Raw genomic sequence first — 14,100 nt, 5'->3', positions numbered from 1 at the left:
CAAGACTTAATGATTTAAATTACTGAGACTTTGTACATGAAGTAAAACTATCAGTTTAGAGATTCTTGTTAGTGTCTGATGAAATGAGAGGTATCTAAAAGGGGTAGATTAAAAATTTTTTTAATATTTTTCTCTAATCATTCATGATATTTTTAAGGACCAAAATTTCAAGCAGAATTACAGCATCCAAATTTTAGAAGGTCAGGGAAATCTGTGTATGCTTCTTAATATTAGCTTTGTTCTTGTTATTATGGAACCAAAAAGTTTTGTGCTGGAGAATTTTAATAGAACACATTTAATTGGATTATATTTTATCCTAAGGTCCTATCCCTATTTAGAGAAGATAAGGTCTGCTTTCAGATAAGAAAAATCCCTTTCTTGGGGTAGTACAGGCAGACTTTTAAGCCTAGTTATGTTTTTTAAAAGGACATGAATTAAACACTATAGATCGAATTAAGTTTGGTTTTTAAAAATCAACAATAAAAGTTCTAACATCTAATGCAGTTACTTTAGTGAAAAACGTCTTGTGTTCTAAAGATAGACTCAACATAATAAGTGATATTAGAGAAAACTTCAGAACTTTTACCTGTTTTTGTTTTTGTTTTTCCCCCACTCTTCAAGAATGTTGAGGGTATCCATCTTTCCTGGGAACCTCCAACTTCACCTTCTGGAAATATTTTGGAATATTCAGCCTACTTGGCTATCCGCACAGCACAAATACAAGATAATCCAAGTCAGCTTGTGTTTATGAGGATTTATTGTGGTCTAAAGACATCATGTATAGTAACTGCTGGGCAACTTGCAAATGCACATATTGATTATACATCCAGGCCTGCCATTGTGTTCAGAATATCGGCAAAGAATGAAAAGGGATATGGACCAGCTACACAAGTTCGATGGCTTCAAGGTAACAATAAAAAAGCACCTTTAAATTGATTTTTTTTAAACTGAAGGTATTGTGATGATTATTTATTAGTAACTGGTTTTGAAGATTTGTCATTTAAAAGAGTATTCTCTGACTGTATTTCTAGCAGTTATGAATTTGAGTTTGTAAGTTGTTCTTAAAATGTATTTGCTCAATTCTAGATCCAAATAAAAGTAGAAAAGAAGCAAAGCCTCTCTGAAAACTAGTATATGAATTCTTCCTTAAAGTTATAGCTCTTTTATAAAGGAAAATAGTAAAATTAAGATAAAAGCTAGAAGGCTTTATTACTCCAATATCTTTTATAAAGGCCATGTAACTCAGTCATCCTAGAGTTACTGAGATGATTCTAGTAACTGGCTGTTGTACACTGTGCTGTCTTATATAGTAAATGTTCTCTACATTGTAAAGGCCCTGTCCTTGAGTATTCCCTCTAACTTTATTCTATATGAGCAGTGGTCCTCTAACAGCTATCTTCTACTGGATAATATTTGTAATACTGATTTTAGTAGCCATTTGATTCATTTCTTTATCTACAGTTAGCACAGAGCTTAAGAAATTAAAAAAAGAAAGGCAAGTTCAGAAATCTGCTTTTGAATTTTCATCATTTTCCAAGAATCATGGCAACATACAAAAAGGATAATGGATTTTCTTGATTCATACCAGGTTGATATATTGGAATATATTTTTGGCCAAAGCACTTAACTTACCTGGCCCTCAATTTCCTGATTAATAGATGAGGGAGTTAAAAGAGTTTACCTTTAAGGTCCCTTTCAGCAGTAAAATTCTGTATGTTCATCAGTAGTAAAGTATATCCCTAAACATTTTGACATCCGTCTCAATGGGTCTAATTTTACTTTTGCTGAAATTAAAATGTTCATAGTTTAAAATTCAAAGTTAAAGTATGTCCTTCTTATTGAAGAAAGAAAGAAGCACCTTAACTGGACATGAGTTTTGAAATAGTGTTTTAAACATTTGTAAGATTTTTGTAAATGCTCTAAATGTTTTATTTTTGCATTGTTTTTACCTTGAAATTGTATAAACTTTTTTACAACTGAAATATAAGCATTAGACAGCTTACTCAGGTTCCATTACAACCTTAAAGATGCATATAGGCATTATGGATACTCTGCTACAGGTAACTTGTTTTAAACCTTTTAGACGTTTCATGGTTCCACTGCCTATTCGAATCTGGAATGAATATACAGAGCAATAATTGCAGAAAAGATATTTCAGACTAAGAGCTGCAGTAACTGCAGGGGCACAGGTCTGTCATTTTATACCATGTAACCTTATGCCAGTTTAGGTTGACTGAGTAGCTATGTCCTCAAACTTCATGTATAATACTCCAAGCAAAGATGGATTTAATTGTGCAGAATTGATATATATGTATGTTCCAGTTACTAATTTAAAAGTGTATAGAATATTTTAATATATAATTTTTGTAAAGAACTGGGATTTTTATACTACAGTATTTGTAATTAATGTGTCTCACTAATTTTCTCTTGAAGAAAATATGCAAACTGTTAGACACGTAATGAGTGATTTCCAAACTCTAAAGGTAAAATAAATGCACTACTGTGGTGTTGTTAGAATACTTTTTTGTGGCTATATGAATCCTTAATCTTTAAATGTGTACTTTACAAACAGTGTTTACAAGGAGCTTCTCTGGTTTGTTATCCCAGCACCTCCCTTGGTGAGAGCTTCATTCTGCATTTGTTTAACTCATATGCTTTGCTTTTGGCATATGCTTGCTTTTTGCACTAGTAGAATTTTAACTTACCTCATTATTATGTTTGTAATCATTTGTGTAGCTTCCATAATATGTCTGATATAGGCTAAAGAAGTACTTAACCAAAGTTAAAATAAATGGTAAGCAATTTTGCACATATTAAATGCTAGGGTTTGTTGTGTATATGTGTGCGTTTAGTTATAAAAAGAATAACTATGGAAAGTTATAGTAAGTATGTGTTTCAAGCCCAATCATTTTAATGATCTATTTGCTTTATTAGGAAAAGGTCTGGCTTTTAACCCTTTATTCTCTGCATTAATTAACAATTTGCATCTTGAAGCACTTCTCTTAATGACAAGGAATAAGTTGACTTTAAGCAAAGAATAGAATATTTGAGTGAGTGTGTACATTTATACCTACTTAGTATTTTGTTTAGTTTACTTTGTTTAAATATCTCTTCTTTTCTAGACTAGGAGGTGAATATGAACCTGTGGTTCTAAAATATGTCTTATTTTCTAGAGAGAAAGGCAGTCTTTCTATACCAAGGGATTTGTTAAAATAACATGTTTTTACTTTGAGAATCAGCCCAGTTTCTTACCATTTTTTCACATTTGTACATTAAGTAGTAATCACATTTATCGCTGATAAATGATTGGTGACTGAAAGACGCCATTAGGAAATATCTGTGGCTTTCACATTAATAGTTAATAAGAGATCATTGAGCTATGTGTTTATGAATAGAATGGATTGGGATAAATAACAAGAGAAGTGCATTTAGCTTCTTATGATTTGCACATTTTCTACGTGAAGATCCCTTTGTGTAGCAGTGGGTTATAACATGCAGGTATCTTTCATAAAAGGATTTACCCTGAGTTAAATTACTTTCTTTACTCCTCCCAGCTGGATAAGCAATTCAGATGTACAAGCCTTTGTGCCATAGTCCTCTTCCTGGACTCTGCAGATTTGGTTCACATAGGTAGTAAAAAGATTTTGCTGTTGCATGCTCTTAGAATTATGTTTTCTAAAATATTGTATTGGCTTCATTTTAGTTTAGTAAACGGTTTGGCAACTTAACTAGAAATAGGGTATTATAAACTCACTTTTATCTGCATTAAAAAAAAAACAAATAATCCAATTGCATGTATGAGGGCCCCCTGCCCTATAACCCAACTGCATACATATAATCATCTGTAAGAAGGTGAAACTGTTGATCCATTATTTCAAAGAGTTGTAGACTAGCAAAGATTTGTTCCAGTTAGATATATGGTCTACTATAACTGGAGATATTTTTATTTTTAAAAGTTGCAGCACTTGTAGCATAAAAATAACTTGTAACGTTGGATATGAAGAGATTATTAGTATTTAAAATTACTGTAGTCATCTGATCATAAATGAAATAGGTTACAAAATAGACTTGGTCCTTGACCATTTAAGGTATAACTGACAGTTATGTTTTCCAAGACTAATTTTAGGCAGTTTTATATATTGTGTACCAATGACATGTAAAATAAAGCACCTTTTCTACTATAAGCAATTACAGGTGTTATTTATTTTGAACTACATGGTAGAAAAATTAGTGGTGGCAGAGTAAATCTGTAGAAATGCTGATGTTGTATCATTCACTTAAAATGATACAGGCAGGCTCATAAAGAATGAACTTTGTCTAAAAACTTGTTTATTTAGTGGATTGTGTTTGGGAGTCATTTTCTGATAGAAATGTAGAGCCTATCTAACCTTCATTGTAACTAAACTAGTATGCTTGAAAGTAAAAAGGCAGATGGCTCCAAGAAACAGACTAAAGTTGTTGTCACCTTTTTTTGGTCTTCTTTACTCTTAATTTTTTTTTTCTTTATGCTTTTCATTTTAATTCATAGCAGCCAGTCTTCTGTCCTGCTACTCCATCAAAATGGCTCTAGCAGAGGTCAGGGATAACGTCTCATTTCCCAAATCCATTGAATTCTTTCATTGTACTTAATCTTGTCATTTGAAACTTAAACCACTCCCTTGACACTTTCACGTTTTTTTAGTTTCTGTCAGACTGTGCTCTCTGTCTTTTTATGCACCTCCTTTCGTCTGCAGTCCCCTTTTCCACTCCCACCTGTCTCCATTCATATTTTCAAGATTTAGGTAAAGGTCTCCAACCTGCTGAAGCCTTTCCTGACATACTTCATTTCTAGGTAGATTTGACCCATTTTTCTTATGCCCCCACTGTCCTTTGTTCAATCTTCTGTCATAGCAGCCTAAAAGCTCTAGCGCCCTTACTTGTTAGTGTTGTTATTCCTCTCCCTCTGCCAGATGGTCAGAGACTGGGTCTTTATCTCTCTTCCATATCTGCCATTTAGCTGCTACTTAAATATTTTAACAAATGACTAAATAAAATTGCACCTTTACATCTCTCTCCGTACTCTCACTCCCCTTCTCAAATTGGGTCAAAGTGAGAGGGAGGCTTTGAAAGGGAAAGAGATTTTAGCAGATTTAATAAGCCTCTGGAGGAAATACAAGCTCCACCTTTGTCTTACCCTACCCTGCTGTTACTTAGGTTCCTAAGAGAAGTTCTGGGATAAGTAAGAGATATGTCACATATTTATTAGGCTAAAAGGGATTTAATATGGGTGTGTATAGATCTCAAGAGGAATTCTTTGATCTAAAAAGATCTGAGAATTTAGTGAGACTGGTGGGCATTGCTGGATAATGATTTTTAACATTGGATGATCAGGAAAATGAGCTAAAAATATTTCCAAAGTCAGTCTCTCTGATTTCCATATAGGAAAGCCATGGACAATTGTCTAACTTTAGAAGAAGCTACCTACATATTTAATATGTAAGCACAGGGAGCTGCTGGAGGCCACAGAGCACCAGCATTAGAACCTCACTGGAGTCTGTCAGGTCACTGTTGTCACCTCTAAGCTTACAGGACAAAGGATTCTTACACTACTGGAAAACAAGATGACATTGGCACACCTTCTTTCCAAGTTTCCCAGTTATAGTTGGGAGTCCTTATACTTATATATTTCTGTAACTCAGAAAAAGACTTTAAAAATCATGCCTGGAAAAACATGAACTACAACATTCTGGGGAGAAACAATTCTATAAACCGAATGATGAAGGAAAAAGCTATACCAGCCTCCTTATTCAAAATAGATCTCTATATCTTCTATTTCTGTAACTATATAAGGTAGCATCTAGTGTTTGTTTTTGAGCATAGAGTAACTTTGTCCTCTAGTAAGTCATGGTCCAAGAAATGTCCACCTCTGACCAAGAGGATTATCCATTCCTCCTCTGAAAAGATAGACTGGAAGTTCCCTACAAGCTTGAGAAAAGCTCCCTCCCTATTTCTGTTTCTTATTGGAGAAGGAGGACAAAGCTACAGGTATAATAATTACATCCGATTTAACAAAGTTGTGGGTGTGCCACTTAAGGCAGCGTAGCATGTAAGAGAGGGGGCAGGGCTCTGGAGGTCCAGCCAACTGCTTGATCCGAAATCATCCTGCTGCCAGTTGCAGTTTAGCACCTCCTGGTGGCATTGTCCATTCCAGCTTACATATGGGTAAGATTTTGGGTCTTTTGTAACACGCAGCCTAGGATTTTTAAAATAGTACAACGATGTCTGGAATTTTCTGAATGTTTGGAACCTAGTTGAAGAGATTGGACCTGAAGGATACACTGTCTGCTCTCCATTTCCTGAGAATGTATTGCCAGCCATTTGCTGCCGGGCCTAGTCTGCCTCTTGCACCACCTCCCTAACCCAAGATAATAACTTTAGCCTGCCTTGTTGGGTACGAGGGATGGATCCAATGTTTCAAGATCTTTTTTTTCAAATTTCTAAATTGTATACCAAAATGTATAGCTAATCCCCTGAATCAGGTGAAAATGTACCTTAACTGTGCCTTGTTTAATTTGCAAAATGGCACTGCTGGTGAAGACCCTGGCAAAGATATGATTGCAAAATTGTTATGACACTTGTGACCAACCTGGGCACATGTTATTGACCAATGTGGAGAAACAGTCAGTAGCCACCAAGCACTTTCTGTATTTTTGGATTGCTTAACACGTAGATGCACTATTAGGAGAATGTGCCAAAGGGAATTTGTACTTTTGAAAGTCAACAGAATTCAGTAAAGAGGCAGTGTCTCAGTTTATTTTGTGATTTGTATCACCTATCATTTCATTCTCCGCTTTATACAAATAATTATATACCCAATGAACAACATAACCAACTAACCAGAATCATGCCAGTGGCTGAACCAACTTGGCAGAGCAGTGCTATAATACTGCCATCTCGTTAGATCCCAGCTCTCTGGGAACCCAGTTAACGTCTGTGAAGAACAGCCCATATTCATTCCTTTTTTCATATTACTATGTACTTCTTCCCCACCAGTTACAATAATTGCCTGATATGCAATGCAGAACAGTGGCTGAAATAATCGGATGTTCCCTCTCTTTGTTGATGAAGTTATATCCCGTAACCTTATATCCTTTTTCTTTTACGATGTTTGTTGAGAATAAATAAAATGATCCCACATGTGCTCAGTCTTCAGCTTAAGAACTAGAATACCCTCAGATGTGTAGAATTACCCCACTCTGTCTTCCCTCCCCACATACCACATGAGGTAAACATTATTCTGGATTTTTGGGTAAAATTCCCATGTTTTTATTTATGGCCCTGCCATCTATATTATGTATCCCTAATAATATATTATTTAGATTTACCTGTTTTTGAACTTTTATGTAAATGGTATCATGCTGTATGTATTCTTCTGTGACTTTTTTCTGACACTGTTTTTGAGATTCTTGTCCATGTTTATGCATGTAAGTGTATTTCATCTGTTTTTCACTACTGTATAGTATTCCATTATATGACTGTACCACAATTTATCTATTCCTCTGTCCATGGAGATGTGGATTGTTTTCAGTTTTTGGCTATTCTGAATGATGCTGCTAGTGAGCATTCTGCCAGTTACAATGTAAGCTCCGTGTGGGCAGGGATTTTGTCTTTTTTGTGTGATTTTGTCTGTTTAACACATTCACAATGTCTAGAACAATGCTGGTACATGGTAGATGCTTAATAAATATTTGAGGAATGAGTGAATTCTTGTACATGTCTCCTGGTGCACACGTGCAAGAGTTCTCTAGGGCAGTTGTTTTCAAAGTATGGTCGAGGGACTCTTGAGGTCCCTGAGACCCCTTCAGGGGAGTCTGTGAGGGCAAAAGCGTTTTCATAAGAATACTAAGACGTTATTTGTCCTCTTCACTCTCATTTTTCACTTTTAAATGTTTTCCAGATATATGATGACATCATCACTCTGACAGCTTATCAAGTGTGTACCTATATATTTTTGTTTGGAAAATGCCTGTTTTAATTTCTAATATGGTAAATTTTGATAACTATAACCCACATGAACAACAGCTCTTTGAGGTCCTCAATAATTTTTAAGGATGTAAAGAGGTTCTGGACCAAAAATTTGAGAACTGATGCTCTAAGAAGCAGGTTTTACTTAGTCATACTGAACTGTTTTCTACAGCATTTGTACCAGTTAAGCTCCCACTGGCAGTGGTTGAGTGTCATTGCAAACACTTATATCTTAGCGAACTCTTAATCTTGACTATCTTTTATATTTGCCAATTGGATGGCAATTGTATAGTATCTTACTGTGGGTTTAATTTGCTTTTCCCTGATTACTAATGAAACTGAGTGTTTTTTCGTACATGAATGTGTTTCCTCTTCTGTGAAATACCTATTCATGTCTTTTTTGCCCATTTTTCTATTGGGTGTGTGTCTTTTTTTTCATTGATTCATATGATTTCTTTATATATTCTGGATGCCAGTCCTTTGTCAGTTAAACATGTTGTATGTATTTTCTCCCAGTTTGTGTATTATCTTTTGTGATTGTATTGAATTTATTGATTAGCTTGGAGAAAATTGATATCTTTTCAATAATGAGTCTTCCCATCCAAAAACATTGTGTATTTATCCATTTGGTTTTCTTTTAATATCTGTCAATAAACATTAACAATTTTTCTCCATAAAGGCCTTCATGTCTTATATTAGTTTTCTTTCTGGGAGTTTTATATATTTTTTAATGCTGTGGTAAATTTCTTAAAATTACACTTTCTATTCTAAGTGGATGTTGCTGATTATAGATATATTGCTGCTATGTGTTGATTTTGGATCCAGCAACCATGCTAAATTTTTATTAGTTCTAATAATGTATCTAGATGTCTTTCTGAGTTTTTTATGTAATCGCATCATCTGAAATGGTGGCAGTTTTCTTCCTTTCTGGTCCTTCTACCTTTTAAAAAATTTCTTCTTACATTTCTGTACTTGCTAGGACCTGTAGTACAACGTTGAAAAGAACTGATAGTGAACATCCTTGTCTCAGCCCCAATTTAAAGGGAGTGCTTTCGACATTTCAGTTGAGTATTTTTTTTTTTCCCACAAATGGCCTTCATCACGTTGAGATTCTCTTCTATTTCTAGTTTGCTAATAGTTTTATATGAATGAATGTTGAATTTTACTGAATGCTTTTTCTCATCTATTTAAATGGTTAAATTGTTTTTTCTTTTAATGTTAATGTATTAACTTATGATGGTTGATGTTTTAATATTGAACCAATCTTTAATTCCTAGGATAAACCCAGTTTGATCATGGTGTGTGTGTTTTAATACATTGCTGGACTCAATTTGCGAATATTTTCTTTAGGATTTTTGCCTCTACGTTCGTGAGTGAAATCAGCTTATAGTTCTCCTATTATGTCCTGTCATTGTCTGGTTTTGGTATCAAGGTTATACCAGTCTTATTAAATGAGGTTTTCAACTGTCTGTAGAGTTTAAGATTGGAACTAGTCTTTAAAGCCATGTGGTCATTAAGAGAAGATTTTAAACTATTGATTCATTTCTTTGAAGGTTTTAGCATCATTAGGATTTATTATTCTCAAGTCAGTTTAGTTAAATTTAATAAATTCTTCTAGGGATTTCTCCATTTCATCTTAGTTTAACTTTTTGATATTGTTATCCTTATTAGCTTTATATCGTTTTAGTTTCCACAGCATATGTAGTTATGACTCTTTTTCATTCCTGTTAGTTCATTTTTGCCTTCTCATTTTTTTTCATCATTAATCCTTCCAGAGGTTTGACTTTTTAACCCATTAGTCATTTTCAAAGTGTATTTCCAGATGCTAGGGGTGGGTTATAGTTGTCTTAATCTTTATTTCTTATGTCATTTTTCCAGAGAATATGAGCTATAAGATTTTCTGAAATTTGAGACTAACTTTATGATTTATCTTGTGATCAGTTTTTATACATGCCCCATGTTTACTTGATAAGAGTGTATATTCCTCGGTTTTTGAGTGTAGTGTCCATTAGATCAAACTTGTTAGTTGTGCTGTGCAGATCTTCTCCTTACTGATTTACCTTATAGTTAATTTCTTATTTACTGAAGAGTCTCAAGATCTCATTACGATAAGTAGATTTCTCAGTTTCTCTTTAAGTTGTGTTTGCTATCTTTTTCTTTGCTTTCTTTTTCTTTGGGCTTTATTATTAGATACATACCAATTTAGAATTTTTCTATCTCCCTGGTGAAAATTGAATTTTTTATAATTATGCAGTGACTCTCTGTGACTGCTGTTGCTTTCATCTTTTTGTTGTCCTTACTTACTATAGCAATGTTTTGGTTAGTGTTTATCTGAATATCTTAGATCTTTTTTTGGCCTCACATTTTGATACACACTTAAAAGATACGGCCACAGAAAACATACGGATGGTTTGGTACCTCTATTATGATTACAAGTATAATTTGGATTTATTTCTATGATTTCTGTTTTTATGATTTCTCATCATATCATCTTTTTAAATTTTTGTCCACTCCTCCCTTATCTTTCATTTTTCATTTTCTTATTCTTTTTTCCCTTCCTCTATTTGTTGGGGTGTTTTTCAATTACTATATTTTTTTCTTATGAGTTCTATTTGGTTTATAAATGTACTTCTTTTCCTGTGTAATCTTTTGCTCCTTATTCATATTTTCCATGCTTCTGTTCCTTTATACATCAGTAATTTTTCTTGTGTTGATACCAGTATTCTTTGTGGGTGAGTCTACTGTTGTATAAATTGTGTTGCTTTTCATTTACGGTGCCATTTCCCCTTGTTTTGTGATACCTGAAACTTATTTTCCTTGGGAAAAAAGGAATTACTTGAAGTATGGACTGAAATTGAGATCCTTAAGATAATTTGTTTGTTCTGCCAAACACCCAGGGGCCAGTAACCTGAGACCACTTTAAATTATGAGCTTGAAGTTTCTCTGATTTCAGATCACAAACCTTCAGGGCTCACCAGTGATTATGAATTCAAGGGTGGTGGTGATTTATCCCCCTCCACCCAGAACCAAAATTGAACCAGGCAAGGTTCCTTGCTGCCCACTCCTCGGTGGTGGCCCAGCTAGACTCCAGCCTAAGTGAGCCTCAGGCTTTATGTCCAGTTCCCCCGCTACTGGTAGCTTCTGGTCTCCAGAGTTTAACAGAACTCTCATGGCAAAAGCAGGCTTTGGTGCTGGCTCACCTCACAGGTGTCCTGTTTCCATTTCATTTTTGGCGTTTTGCAGATGCCTTATACTTTCCTGTCAACTCAGTGACACGTTTAAAAAGATATTTATTTAATACAACTTTACATTGTTTCTTACATTTTGTTCAGCATTTGGTTTTTTAAAACAGGAGTTACTGAAGGTATCTAGACTGCCTTACTCTCAGAAATGAAGTCTAAATTAAAATTCATTTTACTTTGTCCCGATGTGAGTAGGAAACATAATAGTTTGTAGTCTGTACAGAATTGTAGGATGCCTCGTTATTTCCTTTGTACTGTCCTGCAAGACAGCACTTTTATGGTATGGGTACTGCTACTTGCAAGGTTGGAAATGTATAGAAAACCATTTTTTTAAAGTTACACTCTTCTTCCACAGTAAGGAATGGCTCTGCCATTTCCTTAAATGGCTATTAGCCCAGATATTACTTGTGTTCTTTGACTAGTGATTGCTTTGGTCTGAAAAAAAGGATTTGAATTTGGTTTCTTGTAAACCTAATATTGGGCATTATATATGCGTGAATGGGCCTTCTTGGCATACCTGTCCTAGCTGAAAGGCACTGTCTGTTATGACTTGTCTTTGCCTAGCAACTTGTTTTCAACCTATTACCCAGTGTTTAAGGTTCAGAACTATCTTTCATTCAGATGTACTCTGAGACTGAGCCCTGGAAAAGAGGTACAAAAGTAAGACACAAAACCGTTACTGTTTGTACTTAGAGGACAATCAAGGAAGACCCAAATTATGCCTTTTTAAAAGAGGCAGAAATTTATGCTGTTGTGTCAGAAGTTTTTAATCTTATGTATTTTTGTGGAAGATGGAGGAATTACCTATCAACTTGTAACTTCCGCCCCTAAAAGGCATACATGGCCATTAGGCCTCTACAGACAGAGCCAGCACATATTTTACTGACTTTATTTGGCACGCTCGGTGGCACTAAACTTGGCAAAGGAGTTCTTAAGATACATTGCCTTGCACAGGTATCTATTTAATATGCAGTGCAAAAGGAAATTCTCTGGAGTAAGGTCAGGGAAAGCTGTAACTGTATTTCTAGGCAAACTTGTATCTCAGAATGTGATGCCCAGAAGCCAGAGATATGAATCCATCCCAATGCCATCTGTGGCCCATGGTTTGAAAGGATTCTGCCTTATGGTTTTAAAATCCTTAAAATCAGGTATGAAAAGCAGCATAGTCTTGAAGGAAATATCCATGGAGCAGTAGCAGCCAGCATATCGGCTAATTACAAACCGATTTTGGGTGGTGCTGTTTTCCGTATTTGATGATTAGTACAAAGTTTTTACAAAAGTTTTAAAGGCTTTCCTGATGAAGTTTAAGCTGAGACCTGAAGGATGAGTGGGCCTTATCCAGGCGGAAGTAAGTAAGTATATGTGTTTTAAAGCCATGGCAGGGGGCTGGGAAGAAACAAAGAACACGGCACAAGGAGCCAAGGGACCCGGATGGCTGGAGCAGAACGAGAAAGAGGAAGCTAAACTTGGTGAAATTAAGCAAAGTAACATTTCCAGCTCTAAAAGAAACCGTAAACTAAAACTGAATAGTTTTTAGACAGTATAGTACAACTCTTTGAAAACAGAGTTAGTAGGGTTGTTCTGTTTTTTACTCATGAGCACACTATATGACAATGTGAGTTTAATGTCAATATATATATAAATTATTACATAAACTAATAAATTGCCTAATTCAGGGATACCAAAATTATACACTTAAAATAGACTGGCTTTGGGAATTCCCTGGTGGCAGTCCAGTGGTTAGAGCTCAGCGCTGTCACTGCCAGGGTCCCAGGTTCAATCCCTGGTTGGGGAACTAAGATCCCACAAGCCACATGGCGTGGCCAAAAAAATAATAAATTAAAAAAAAAATTTTTTTAATAAAATAGACTAGCTTTCAGTATAGATCTCATCCAGTATCACTTATTTGAGTGACTCAGAAGTTTATTTTTTTTGGCTTTTATTTATTTATTTTTTTTACATCTTTATTGGAGTATAATTGCTTTACAATGGTGTGTTAGTTTCTGCTTTATAACAAAGTGAATCAATTAAACATATACATATGTTCCCATATCTCTTCCCTCTTGCGTCTCCCTCCCTCCCACCCTCCCTATCCCACCCCTCTAGGTGGTCACAAAGCACCGAGCTGATCTCCCTGTGCTATGCGGCTGCTTCCCACTAGCTATCTATTTTACGTTTGGTAGTATATATATGTCCATGCCACTCTCTCACTTTGTCACAGCTTACCCTTCCCCCTCCCCATATCCTCAAGTCCATTCTCTAGTAGGTCTGTGTCTTTATTCCCGTCTTAGCCCTAGGTTCTTCATGACATTTGCTTTTTCTTAGATTCCATATATATGTGTTAGCATACGATTTGTCTTTCTCTTTCTGACTTACTTCACTCTGTATGACAGATTCTAGGTCCATCCACCTCACTACAAATAACTCAATTTTGTTTCTTTTTATGGCTGAGTAATATTCCATTGTATATATGTGCCACATCTTCTTTATCCATTCATCCGATGATGGGCACTTAGGTTGTTTCCATCTCCGGGCTATTGTAAATAGAGCTGCAATGAACATTTTGGCACATGACTCTTTTTGAATTATGGTTTTCTCAGGGTATATGCCCAGTAGTGGGATTGCTGGGTCATATGGTAGTTCTATTTGTAGCTTTTTAAGGAACCTCCATACTGTTCTCCATAGTGGCTGTACCAATTCATATTCCCACTAGCAGTGCAAGAGTGTTCCCTTTTCTCCACACCCTCTCCAGCATTTACTGTTTCTAGATTTTTTGATGATGGTCATTCTGACCGGTGTGAGATGATATCATCTCATTGTAGTTTTGATCTGCATTTCTCTAATGATTAATGAT

General features: G+C 35.3%; 1 protein-coding gene across 6 annotated transcripts in view; it reads left to right on the top strand.

Moving 5' to 3' along the window:
* The window catches only part of HCFC2 (host cell factor C2), a 60,644-nt gene that overhangs the window by 38,282 nt on the left and 8,262 nt on the right, over positions 1 to 14,100 (top strand). For 3 of the 6 annotated variants that reach the window (XM_073788250.1, XM_073788251.1, XM_073788252.1), the window contains one exon: positions 622 to 907. In XM_073788250.1, the coding sequence (XP_073644351.1) occupies positions 622 to 907 (286 nt within the window). Of the gene's footprint in view, positions 1 to 621; positions 4,185 to 7,936; positions 8,687 to 14,100 lie in introns of those variants that run through there. The other 3 variants (XM_019952458.3, XM_019952457.3, XM_019952456.3) reach the window with 2 other exon arrangements.

This window comes from Tursiops truncatus, chromosome 11 (assembly GCF_011762595.2).
Source record: "Tursiops truncatus isolate mTurTru1 chromosome 11, mTurTru1.mat.Y, whole genome shotgun sequence".
NCBI lineage: Eukaryota > Metazoa > Chordata > Mammalia > Artiodactyla > Delphinidae > Tursiops > Tursiops truncatus.
Note: the sequence above shows the minus strand (reverse complement) of the source record. Positions and strands in the feature narration are given on the sequence as shown.